Source organism: Mesocricetus auratus, unplaced genomic scaffold (assembly GCF_017639785.1).
Source record: "Mesocricetus auratus isolate SY011 unplaced genomic scaffold, BCM_Maur_2.0 Super-Scaffold_100022, whole genome shotgun sequence".
In the NCBI taxonomy this organism is placed as follows: domain Eukaryota; kingdom Metazoa; phylum Chordata; class Mammalia; order Rodentia; family Cricetidae; genus Mesocricetus; species Mesocricetus auratus.
In genome coordinates this window covers 4,810,999-4,824,056 of record NW_024429203.1, presented here as the reverse complement: position 1 = coordinate 4,824,056, position 13,058 = coordinate 4,810,999, and the positions used below count along the sequence as shown (strand labels likewise).

The 13,058-nt window shown below is 44.9% G+C and overlaps 1 protein-coding gene across 2 annotated transcripts in view; it reads left to right on the top strand.

Annotated features, from left to right (window-relative positions):
• The first annotated feature begins 606 nt into the window (after window positions 1-606).
• Window positions 607-13,058, top strand: part of Tbx20 (T-box transcription factor 20) — a 49,061-nt gene continuing 36,609 nt past the window's right edge. The window contains exons 1-4 of one of the 2 annotated variants that reach the window (XM_040730200.1): window positions 607-1,215; window positions 4,214-4,346; window positions 5,246-5,410; window positions 9,650-9,758. In XM_040730200.1, the coding sequence (XP_040586134.1) occupies window positions 1,089-1,215; window positions 4,214-4,346; window positions 5,246-5,410; window positions 9,650-9,758 (534 nt within the window). In that variant the 5' untranslated portion in view covers window positions 607-1,088. Of the gene's footprint in view, window positions 1,216-4,096; window positions 4,347-5,245; window positions 5,411-9,649; window positions 9,759-13,058 lie in introns of both variants that reach the window. The other variant, XM_005078506.4, reaches the window with a different exon arrangement.

Genomic DNA, 13,058 nt, shown 5'->3' with positions numbered 1-13,058 from the left:
CAGAAGCCCAAGTTCGCCGAAAAGCATCCTTCCTAAAGGATCCCTACAACTCAGCGTTTCTTTCCCGGGGATATTCCTTCCCAGCTCTCTGTGAATGTGTTTGTCACTTGGGGACCTTCAAGTAGAGACCCTAGCATGGGGACTGTGCTGCGTCACCAGGTTAATGCCGCTCAGCGATGCTGAATTTGCTCGACTATTCTCCGCTATTCGAGAATTTTTGTACGCCAGTAGCAAAGAGTGGAATAGCAAAAGTCGGTGGGGCTTCCTCGGGTGGCGTCGGATACTGCGCCAAAGCGAGCATCCCTGGTTCTGGGCGACAGTGAAAGTGCCACTCCAGACATCGTGTGCAGTCTTCCCGCGGAATCTGAGAGATCCGGCCGAGGTGGCAGAGGCTGCTGCGTCACTCTGTTGGTGGTTGTATTTACCGTGAGGGGTGGCCCAGCTCTCCTCCCGGAGCGCGGAGGCAGGAGGGCGACGCGCCCCAGGCGCTTTCTCCAGGCGCCGCTTGGCCCCGCCCCACGCCGCACAGCCAGGAAGCGGTGACGTGAGACCACGCTGACTGGCTGGTGTGGGCACGGACGGCCACCTCCAGCAAATTAAGGAGCGGGGCAGCCGGCGCCCAGGCGCAGTGTAGGTCGCGCCTTGCTGCGCTCTGCACAGTGGAGACCAGGCTCCCTGTTTTCCGCACCCTCGAGAGTACCACTGCGGGTCACCAGGTCCCGGTGGCTTGGGCCACTCCTCGGTCCCCAGCAGGGGTGGTTCGGCGTGGGTGCTGGGCACCCCGCATTTTGCGCATTTAATGTTTGGCGTACCCTGTGGCTTGCACACAGTTTTGAGTTCGTGGCTTATCCCCATCCTGCTTTCCCGCTGGTTCGAAGTCTCTGTGGCTGCCCGGCTTTGCTCTAGGGGACTAGAGAGGCCATCGTGGAGCCCTGGGGACGTGGGAACGGACTCTTCAGGAGTCCCCGGTTCCACTTTGACTGCAATCGGAAACTTTGAGCCTCCTTTCGGGTCTTTGTCTCCCTTGGGAGAAGCTGGACTGCGCTTTGGCAGGCCCGGTCCCTGACCAGGACCACACGCTGGGGACCATGGAGTTTACGGCATCGCCCAAGCCACAGCTCTCCTCTCGAGCCAATGCCTTCTCAATCGCCGCTCTCATGTCCAGTGGCGGCCCCAAGGAGAAGGAGGCAGCAGAAAATACCATCAAACCCCTGGGTAAGTCGGGGTTGCTAAGCCGTTCTCGGGCCGTGCTTCACTACGTCCCCTGGCTACAGGCGGTTTGCTCCGTGGGCAGCAAGGGTGGCCTTTTCTCCTGAGCAGATCTGCTTCTAAGTCTCAGACTATCGAGGTTCCGGGAGGGAGGTTTGTTTCTTCTCCTCCCAAGTTTTCTTTGGGGGATTCACCGTCAACTAAAGGTCGTGGGAATCCAGCTTGTGTTTGTAGTCACTCTCCCCAGTTTCCTGAAATCCTGAGGTCACGTAGATAGCATTCGTGTTGTGCAAATTCGAATGAAAATAAACTCAAGGGCAAATAAGTTTCCTTTAAGACGCGGGATTCACCGTGCACAGAACACCTCAGCTTGCTTGCGTTTGGATTCAAAGACACTAAGTGACTTTACAAGAAACCACTTTAATTTTTCCACCGCAGCAGCCTTAACATCTCTACAAAGGACTGTAAAATAAGCCTGTCTTCCATTCAGCAACCACTTTCTCCAAAGAAGCTCCAGGCTTACTAGTAACTTCATTTACACTTGCCAGTCGCGGTTAGCAGAAAGCCTCCCCAAATCCCTCGCGTTTACTCACACCGCTTTTGCAAAAACTGTTTTCTTTATAGAGGACACTAGGATCAGATTAAGGAGAGGAGACGTGAGGTTCTCTTGAGCACACTTGAGTTTTATGAAATATGAAAATGAATGCCCGAGATAAGGGTTCTGAAGATTCCCTTACAACCCATACAGAAGGAGTTGTCATTCGTTCTAGGGTCTTCAGAAATCACCAAATCACCTCTATTCTTAAAATACTGACATAAATTAAATAGCTAACTTAAGGCGACTTTAAAAAATGTCACTAATTTTCCTTTCTTTTCTCTGTATTTTCCCAACTCTAATACACATCACACCCAAGTTAACAGCAGAAGAGAAAACTTGAGGGGCTTGGAAAAATAAGACACTTACACTGGGACAGGGGAGAACTAAAATGCAAAACAACTTGAAACCAAGGAGGAAGTGCAGGGTCCCAGGAAGCAGTGTAGGAACCTGGGCTCTGCCCTCTGAGCCGCTTTCTGCCCGGCTCTCCTCAACTTCCATCTAAGTCAAAACCTGTGAAAGCAAGTGAGCTAGCCGCCAAATCCTCACGATTTGGACATAGCATTGGCTGCTAATTTCAAAACTGGACTGCTGAGATGTGGTATTGGTGTCATTATCCTTCCTACTTAGGGGGATTCTTTTTGAACACCTCTGTCTCATTTTGGCACCCAGTAGGAAAAGAAGATCTCAGGTCACAATTCTTGACGGACTTGAGCATGGGTTGGGAAGCTTGCCTGCCCCACCACTATCGGGTCTATATTGGTCTTTTAATTTTTCTAAGAAAATCCCCCTTCAATCAAAGTTACAAATTCTAAATGCTAAACCAATCCCAGCTCTCAACAACCTTCCCCAACGATTCCCTCCAGTCTCCCCATGGAGTTTGTTCACCTGTTTGGAGAACAGCTCTTGTCCATTTCTTTCTTAGCCATTCACCAGTCCAACAGAGCACAGTAAATAACTAAACTGAAGGCGTGGCAACAGAAACCCCTAAAGGTTCTGTTGAGAGACTGTGGGATGTTTTCAATGAAAAATGAAACAAAACTGTAAGGGATGACTTTCCAATGTGCCCATGCTCCACCACTCCAGTGTATCAATTCTACTCAATTAACAACTCGTTTTCTTGTCTCCCTTATCCACTTCTGTGAGGCTCAGGCCAGGTGGCACCCAGAGAGCTTACCTGTCAGTTGCTGGCACATAGGAGAACTTCGGGTTGCTTTTAGATTCCCTGTAAATATGTGGTGTGGATTTCCTTCCAACGATATTTCAAGAAAAAGAGATGTTGGCACTGTGCGATTTCCTTTGATTTGGAAACAACCTACAAGACATTTAATTGATTGTCCTTCATTTAAAACACCCCTGTGAGCTGGATTATCACTGTATGGGAAGAAAGGGAAAAACCCTATTTTCTATTAGCCTCACAGCAAGAAGCCCGAGGACTAAGAAAGCATTTCACAAGAAACGCAAGCACACATGCATGCAGATAGAACTGGTTGGTGTATCTTGAGAGCAGTTAGAACATACTGGCTTGGCTGTGGGGTTAGCTCCGCACTGCAGATGCAGGTAGTTTCATTCATTTTTTTTAAATTTTTTTAAGAAATGAAAGATAATTGGCCAGATTTTGAAAACTTCCCCCTGTATTCCACCAAAGTTACCTTAGAGGTTCAGTCTTATCAGCTATACAGGAGAACATCTGGTTTACAGGCATCGATATTACAAACCACGGATAGGTTGCAAAACACTCTCTTTAATTTCCTGCTAGACTGGGGTTGAAGTTGTTTCCCTCACTTCTGGGGCTATTTGGAGGAAAAACTGCTGCATACATTATCTCTCCAGTAATCTGTCTCTGTCTTGAAGCGAGCAAGCAAGCAAGCAAACAAACAAACAAGTCTTAGAGCCCACCCCTGTGACTTAGCAGGCTGGATGATGACATCTTTCTAGTGCCACCCTCCATAGCTGCAAAGCCTAGACTTTGGGATGGTTGTAGTAATATTTAGATTTTATCCCCCAAGATCACAACTTTTCTGGTTCTTCACTCATATTTTATTCCTATAGTAGCTTCAACCATGTCGGTAAGGCCCTGGTTCTAGATGGATCCTGCTCGTTTGATTCGTTTAGCCTCCCCCCACGGATGGCCCAGGTACATTTTGCCCTGTGATGGATCATGCTTTTCTGCTGGAGTTTTGGAGTTCAGTGGCGTCAAACCCAAGTACCTTGTTTTGGGTACTCTGCCCAGCTCCTTGCTACAGTGTTAACTAGTGTCTGCAGTCACCCTTCCTTTCTCACTGCCTCCAGAACAATTCGTGGAGAAGTCGTCCTGCGCCCAGCCCCTGGGTGAGCTCACCAGTCTGGATGCTCACTCGGAGTTCGGCAGCGGGAGCGGCAGCCCTTCCTCATCCTCTCTATGCACAGAGCCACTGATCCCCACCACCCCCATCATCCCCAGTGAGGAGATGGCTAAAATCGCCTGCAGCCTGGAAACGAAGGAGCTCTGGGACAAATTCCATGAACTGGGCACGGAGATGATCATCACGAAGTCGGGAAGGTAACTGACGTGGGCGGAAGGGGACTGAGCAAAGGGTTTACACTGCGCTCCTGGGGGCCTGGGGTGGGAACTGCAGGGCGGGGGTCAGAGCCGTGGCTGAGCTCAGAGACCTCCGCTTCCCACCCTGGAAACAGTCGTGGAACTGGAAGTCCTGAAATCTCAGGGTCTGGCTGCAAGACACCACACCAGGAGATGTGGGACCTTGCCGCGCAGCGCGGTCTTTGCTGTCACCCAGGCATCTTAGGTTCGGAGCACGGCCGGGTTGGCGGGAGCTAGGCTTAGAACTACAGGAGGGGGAGAGAGAGGCTGCCGGTTATATTCAGTCTGCGGAAGCCTCGGGTCTCCAATAAAATCTCAGCTGAAAGCCGGGGCGGAAGACGGATGGAACTCCGGGTAGGGAGGAGGCCCCAGCAGTGGCCCTTGGCGCGGGAGCCGGGCTGCTCCGGAGAGCCAGACTCTGGGCAATTCCTGTTGGGTGTCCGAAGCCATTTCCACACATCCTCTCCCTCAGGAATGCCCGGGAGTTTTGATGGACTGTGCAACTGAGTCATCGCTGGTTATTTGGGAGAAAAAACAAGCTCAAAATTTTTACCTACCAGTAGGGGCCCCTGTAAAAGAGACAGGGGCAAGTCCTGTCTCTGTAGGCACATCTCCGAGAGTTCATAAGCAAAACAGAACAAACAAACAAATAAACAAAACCAACAACAACCAAAGAGGAAATTGGGGACTACTCAGAGGGCGGTTCAAAATTTCTTCCTTTCTCCCTAATTCGGGTCCGCTCTTTACAAAGAGTAAATCCTGCCTCTCTCTCTCTCTCTCTCTCTCTCTCTCTCTCTCTCTCTCTCTCTCTCTCTCTCTCTCTCTCGCTCTCTCGCTCTCCCCCCCCCCCCCCGCTCCAGGAGGATGTTCCCGACCATCCGCGTGTCATTTTCTGGGGTGGATCCTGAGGCCAAGTACATAGTTCTGATGGACATCGTCCCGGTGGACAACAAGAGGTATCGCTATGCCTACCACCGGTCCTCATGGCTGGTGGCCGGCAAGGCTGACCCTCCCTTGCCAGCCAGGTTCGTGACTTTGAACTTCTTGCAGATTAAAGTAGTATTAACCATTCCGATTTATGTGAATTTTAAGCAAGTTGTTTTTTTAATTACTTTAATTTTAAATAGCTTGCTTTACATGTCAATCCCAGTTCCCTCTCCCTCCTCTCCTCCCTCACCCCCCACCCCCACCCCCAGCCTCCCACCCTATCCCCACTTCCTTCCACATAGGGGATTCCAGAGTCTGTCATTTTGCTCAGGGCAGGGCCCAGGCACTCCTCTAAGAGTCCAGGCTGAGAGAGCATCCCTCTTTGTGTTATGGACACACGAAGTCCGTTTGTATGCCAGGAATAAATACTGATCTATGGCCCAGGGCCCCATAGGTTGCCCAGGCCTCCTCACGGACTCTCACACTCAGGGGGTCTGGATCAGTCCCATGCTGGCCTCCCAGCTGTCCGTCTAGGGTCCAAGAGCTCTCCCTTGTTCAGATCAGCTGTGCCTGCTGGTTTTGCCTGCCCATTCTTAAGCAAGTTGTTTTTAAGCACCGGGCTCTGGCATGAGAAATTTCCAAGCCGGATACCGCAGGCAGGACTGAATACAAAACTTGTCGGTTAGTTTTCAAGAAGGGTGAAGTTAGTGCACAGAGAAAGCATTGCCTTTAATTTTACTTCCCAAAATTAATCCCAGATATTTGTGAAATTTCAGTTTGAATATTTGTTAGAAATGTGACCTTTTGGAGATATATGTATAATATTTCTGATAGGGTGTTTAGAGTAAGAATAAATGTGTTGCTAGTTGCCCTATGTGCAGAATATACTTATGGCATTTTTAGCCATTTGTTAACAGTGTGACTATATCTGCATATAATTAGCGTCATTTGGGTAAAACTTGTTGGTTTTGAACCACAGAAGACTCACACGTTTAGGTGAGGACAGCAATTTCTTCCTGCCTCTCCACAGTTATGTTAATACTCTTTTTTACCTTAAATAAAGATAATAAATTGCAGACAATGCAGCTTGTTTCCTCAGTTACCTTTGTGAATACTGTTTTTAAAAGTCCCTATGAACCTTTCCCATGAGCATTCAAGAGGCATACTGCATATTAGCTGAAATTACAGGAGTCTGTCTGCAGATGTTAATATAAAACAAATAGGATTTGCTGACTTCATTGTTTTGAATAAGAAACTCCACGTTTCATGACTAATTTTTGTTAATTAATTTTAGTTAGATCGAAGCCTAACCCTCATTTCAGCGTGCAGATGTAAGGTCGTTGAAGGTGTGGCTGGTTCTTGGTAAGCACCTAGTCTGCAGCCACAGACCCCACAGACTCAGCAGACAGTGCGGTGGTGGACAGTCCTGAAGGAGTATCCGCCTCACCAGCAGAGATCACATTGTTGGGCCTGTTCAAGCAAGGCACCAGGAAACAGATACTGACACTCAGACCAGGAAAACGGCCTTCCAAGTCAGCATATTAAACAATTAGGACTAATACTTGTAAATGGCAAGTTGTCCTTCTAAGTGAAAAAAAAAGCAACACTTTATATTACATATTAAAATTAACGGAATTGGCGTTTTTCGGAAAGGCCAATTCAGTTAAAAACTTTTTTTTGGACAGGGTCTTATGATGTAGTTCAGGCTGTCCTCAAACTCTCCTCCTGCTGCAGCCTGCAGATTGCTTGCATTATGACTGGGCTCACAAATGCACGCTTTCTGCTTTCTTTTTAACAGGGATCTCAGGGAGAAAAGAGAAGGGAGTTGAGCAGATTCCTAACCATTTTTCTCAGCACACATTCATGTTTTGCTTTCTCTAGCCTTTCTTTTTCTTTGTCTTTTATGTATCACTCTCTGAAGGTATGGCCAAACGCTTCAGGCCAGCGGGACTTCATAAATATGACATGCTTGTTTATGTTTCTAATCTGTTCTGGTTAGAGGAAGAAAAGTGCCTACCAGTGTGCTATCTTAACTGAAGCATGTGTAAGCTATGGCTGGAATTTTAGGTCGGGAGGAGGGGGACGAGGGAAGAGGAGGTTCCTGTATGTTGTTTCATGTATCCTGCTTTGACTTATTTAAACTAATATTAGATAAAACCATGAAGTGGAGACATTTCAGATTATTCGTAAAAATTTGTGGTTGTTATTATTATTGTGGAAAATAGTTTCTTAGATCTTCCCCCTCCGTAGAGGAAGGAACTAGGGAAATTAGAATACATTGAACCAATGGTAGAAAGTCAGTTTCTAAGAAGCTTCTAAATCTAAGAAGCTTTTTTTTTCTCAGACTGAAGTCAGTGATTTCTAATCAGGAAATACAATATTTTATAATATCATCTGCTAGTTGTAACAGGCACAGCATTATTCATGAACAAAAGTAATGCTACATTTCCATACCACTACTGTAATTTATGCTTAAATAAGTTCATATCTATGCTAATGTGATTACATATAGTGAATATGATAAGGGGAGGACATGTCATCAATTTCTAGATCTTTTAGTAAATTGGGAGATGTGATACTGATCAATAAAATACTAGTATTTATAAAGTTATACCTTTCGAGAGAGAAAACTTGATATGCTGTTGCTTTCGAACTATCAAAGGATATTATTATTTATAAGGCATTTATGAGCACCTTCGGGGAAAACAATGAAAGAAACAAGCTTCTGAGGCTTGCACAGTTCCCCCGTGGGTAGGGGTGGGGCTCTGGTGCAGTCAGCCTCGCTGTGCTCCACCCCTGACCTGCTTCATACAAGGGTCTAGAGTCTTCCCATCTAGGTTTTTCTGAATGGTAGACCGTGGCACAGACTTCCCATTCTTTAACCAAATATTGCCAGTAATGTTTGTTCTGTGGCCTTTTTCCCTGCTTTCTCCAGCAAAACTATTTATAAATTCTAGTTGTAAGGGTGGTATGTAAAATGCATACATAAATAAGTTGACGTGTGAGTAAAGGAATTTGTCGGGGCTGCTGATATAGTTCCTTGATACACCAAGAGCTCAGGGCGTTCGCTGGGCGGTGGTGGCGCATGCCTTTAATCCCAGCACTCGGGAGGCAGAGGCAGGCGGATCTCTGTGAGTTCGAGGCTGGGCTGGACAGACAGCCTCCAAAACAATACAGAGAAACCCTGTCTCGTAAAAACAAAAAAACAAACAAACAAAAAAAGAGCTCAGCGCATGCATCAAGCCCAAAGGCCAATTCCCTGCACAAAAACAGAAATGAAAGAAGCACAGAAAAAGAAGACAAAAGAAAGGGAAAAGGAAGTAATTTGTCTTACGAAAAAGAGGATTTCATCTTCCTTCTCACTCATCCATCCATTTGGTCATCTCTCTTTGATTTTGAAAGAATTTGTGAGGAAGACAGCAGGGCTAAAATTTACAAAGTATTGTTCTTAGAGGTGAAAGAATAGCTGGCCTTTCTTTTACAGTGAGTGTGTATTCCTTCCACATTGCCACTAATCAATAAGCAATAGATTTTTCTTGCCAGAGCTTTTTTTTTTTTGCTTAAGCTTTTTATAAATGAATTAATTTAATAGCCAGAGGTTCATTTACATTGTTAAAACTCCCCTTTAGCAGTACACAAGCAGATGGCAATGAGACTGTGTGGTGGAGTAGGTAGGACAGTAAGCTCCCATTTCTGATCCATAGGCGAGAAGACACTGGCTGCTTCCTGTATTGGAAATTAGCCAGTCTTGTATTAGCAAATTAAACAGTCACTTTTAAGTTTAAATGAGTTGATTCTCTAAAGTTATTTCCTCATTTAAATTGTTTTTTCATCACTTAAACAGTAGTGCCTATATTAGAAACTTAAACATTACTGTGACAATTTTTTAAATGTCTCTATTAGTAAGACCGTGTATTTGATAAATATAGACCAGTAGACTAGAAGGAAGAAAGAAAAAGGAAGGCAGAAACAACTCAATCTTGAAAAATGGCTTGTTCAGCACATGATAGGAAGCATATTCATTACTTCTAAGATCTCTGGGACATGAAGAAGTATGTTAGATGCTTTGGAGTTATCTCAGCATTGCTGGTTAATAAATTCAAGGTACTTGGGACAAATGAAATGTGCCCTTACATGATGTTTACATGTTCCTTTAAAATCAGAACGTTTAGAATATAAATGTGGATCCTGTTGTGTTTTGATCCAGGATCTCACGATGTAGCCCAGGCTAGTTTCAAACTCTAAATCCTTCTGCCTCAGCCTTCTGAATGCCGATATTCTTAGTTCAAGACAGTCTTAAAACACACCTCAGTAAAGCTCTCTAATACTCTTCTTAGGCTGTATGTGCATCCAGACTCCCCCTTTACTGGCGAGCAGCTCCTGAAACAGATGGTGTCATTTGAAAAGGTGAAACTCACCAACAATGAACTTGATCAGCATGGCCATGTAAGTACAGAGCCTTGGATCCCCAGGCTCCCCGAGATGCAATGGACATATTATATGAAATATCGTTTCTCCCCTCCCTCTACCTTCCCCAGACCCTGAACTTCTTGCTGTCAGTCTCTGAGTCATTGTATGAGAGCACACGTATGTTCTCCAGGGGACCTTGACTGCTTTTGTTAAAGTCATTCATTAGGATGCCACGTGGCACTGTGGTACAACGAGCTCTGGGATCTTCTGTGCCAAGGATCTCCCAACGTGTTTGCAAACACCTTACCACATTTTTTTCCAACAAAACAAAGAAAATGTGCATTTGGGGAGGCCAACACATGAATTTTTGGGTTAAGCATCTTATGTATGTTAGTATATTAATAAATAAGCCTGCAAGGCTGTGACTCACATTGTATGTTGCTGTACAGACTGGGGGAAGACTATAGCATCCATTAAAGGGCAAGCCTACAGTCCAGAGCAAGCTCTGACTCAGTTAATCTTTGGCGTTCACATATCCCTTTGGAATACAGCAAGGCAATCTGAAAGCCAGGAGGAAAACACTCTCAGGTGTGTTCCTCAGAGGAAGGGTGTTTGGGAGGGAGCTTAGAGCCCTTACAGCTGCTAATGTCATAGACAAGGCCTGGAAGTTCCAGGGACCCAGCTCAGCACCAGATACAATCAAACTGTAATACAAGTCAAGTTCTCCTCTTTTCTCCCTAAAAGGAACCCAGAGAGTCTCCCAGCAGGAGCTTCCATTCCTCTTCTCCTCCAGGACTCCAGTCCCTTTTGGGGAGAGCAGTATAAGTGTTATGACAGACAATAATTGCAATTATAAACAAATCAGAGGGCATGGTGCTCACCTGTAATCGCTTCAGGGGAGGTAGAGTCAGGAAGAGGTTAACCTGGTCCAAATAACACATCCCAACAAAGTACCTGTCTCAAAAAGCAAAGCAAACCAAACAAAAACACATTTCATTTAGTGTCAGTAAAGAGTTCATTGCAATATGGGGAAAAAGAGCTGTTGGTTGTGGGGAAAAGGGAAATTACAGTTCGGAGTGTCTATCAGTAGTTGATAGATCAAATAACAATTGACAAAAAAGCCCTTGCCATTTGCTAAGTTTCTTGTTAGGGCATTGTCTTTGATGTGATTGAATGTTTGTGTTCCCCTGTGTGCCTGCATGCAAGAGTGTGTATGTGCATGTGTAGGGGTGAGCCCACAATGCTGTCCACGCCCCTTTTGGGCTCACCTCTACATGCATGTGTACACATGTGCATGTGTATGAGCTCACATATGTCTGTAGGCATGTGTGCCCATGCCATACATGCCAAGGCCATACATGCCAAGGACAGACAAGGGCACCTGGTGTCTTCCTCTGCCTCTCTTCACCTTACTATATTAAGACAGGCTTTCTCCCCATCCAAAGCTTGCTGGCTCAGTCAGGCTAGCTTGCCCATGAGCTCCTCAGATCCTCTTCCTGTTCCCTAGTGCTGGTGTTGCAGGTATACACAGCTGTGCCAAACTTTTACATGGATCTGGGGAATGAACTTAGGACCCTCTGCTTTCAGGACAAGCACTCTTACTCACTGGGCTAGCTCCCACACCCTATGATTCAATGCTCTTAGGTAGAAATATATCTACAAATTCTCGTTTAGACTTTATGTGAGAAACTCCAGGCAGACTTGCATGCTTCTTTTGAAGAGATTATTTCTGTGTTTTTGCCTTTATTGTTGGAAAGAACACAATTTATTTCATAGTTTCTTTCTTTTGATTAGAAATTCTTGGATTATTATTATAGTTGTATAATAATTATATAGTTTCTCTGATTTGCTTTTACTAAATAAGGTTATTGTGACTTTAAGGCTTAGTTTTTATTGCATCTATGAAATATAGAGGAAAATGCTGTAAATGGACAATAAACAAAAGATTTCAAATAGTTGAATAGTTGAATTGAATCTAGAACTAAACAAATGCTTTGAGTTGGCGTCCCTATCCTTGTGCCCCAGGAGAACTTCCTTGCTTACTACGGCCACATCAGGGTGACCAGGTTGTCTTGTGGCTGTGGGTGGCGTTGAGAGACACTGAAAGTAGGCTAAGGACCTTCTGTGGTTTCTCCTGGTGGAAAGATAATAGACCTTTTCAGTGTTGGCCTAATTTGACATTTAAGAAAAATAGAAGATGTTTCTACTCAGTGGATCTTTTGTCAGGTTAAGATTTATGAACTATCTGAGCTATTCTTTGTAGGTCAGTCATCAGTCCTATTTAATGTGATTCATATTAAAATATTTTAGGTTCCAACTGAAATCTTTGCAGATAGAAAGTACAATTAAATTTCTCTTTCATTTTCTACATGTGAAACATTTGAGATTTATTTGGGATTCTCCAGAAAGACTTTAGACTTCAATGGTAGCTTGCTTACCCAGAATTTAAATGGTTTATTTTAGTACCAGCTTCAAGGATAGCTGATTTTCAAGAATTCTGAGGTCTAGCCCAGTTGTGTGGCAATAGATCTTGTCAAATTGTTCAGTTGTCAGTGGCTGCTTACATTTGCTTTAGCCTTAAAACCTGCATGATTTAGTATAACCCTCTGTCAGCAGAATTAGTGTCTTCTGAACCTGAGAGAGAAGGAGTTTTAGGTACTTCATTATTTAACCAGCTTCGGAATCAGTTTGATGAGCGGTCTCTCTCTCTCCCCCCTCCCTCCCACTCTCTCTTTCTCTCTCTCTCCCTCCCTCCCTCCCTCTCCCCCCCATCCCTTCACAGATGTACTTTCTAGTCTCTGACAAGAACATCCATTATTCCCAGGAGAGTATTTCCTTAGGAAAACAGGGTTTGCATTTCTGTTGGTTGTTCCTAGTTCTATGAGGACTGGAGCAGAGTTAGCAGGCCTTGAAGTCTGAGGTTGTTCTGTACTCCTTACCAAAGGAAACAGGCTGGGAGGGCTAGTAAGGGGAGGGGATGTTATTTCAATGATCTTATATCTTCTTAGTTGAACATATAAGGGATGCTGAAAAACATTTTACATTAGGAGACGAATATTTGATTTTGTTACTTCAAGTTGGCTCCAGATCTATGCTTAAATCTCATACAGAGGAATGATGTTCTTTTCCAAAACTTATTTCAATATATTTGGAGATTTCTTTCAGCTTTGCTGCTTTTCATCTGGTTTGAGACCTAAAGGAGTGACAGGTACAAAATTTAGTTCCATTCAATGACACGAGATTAGCAGAAAGAGGCACTGACTATGTGGTCAACTTGTTCTCTCATTTCTATGGATATTGGTTTTAAAGTATCCTGAAAAACAGCAAAGACATTCC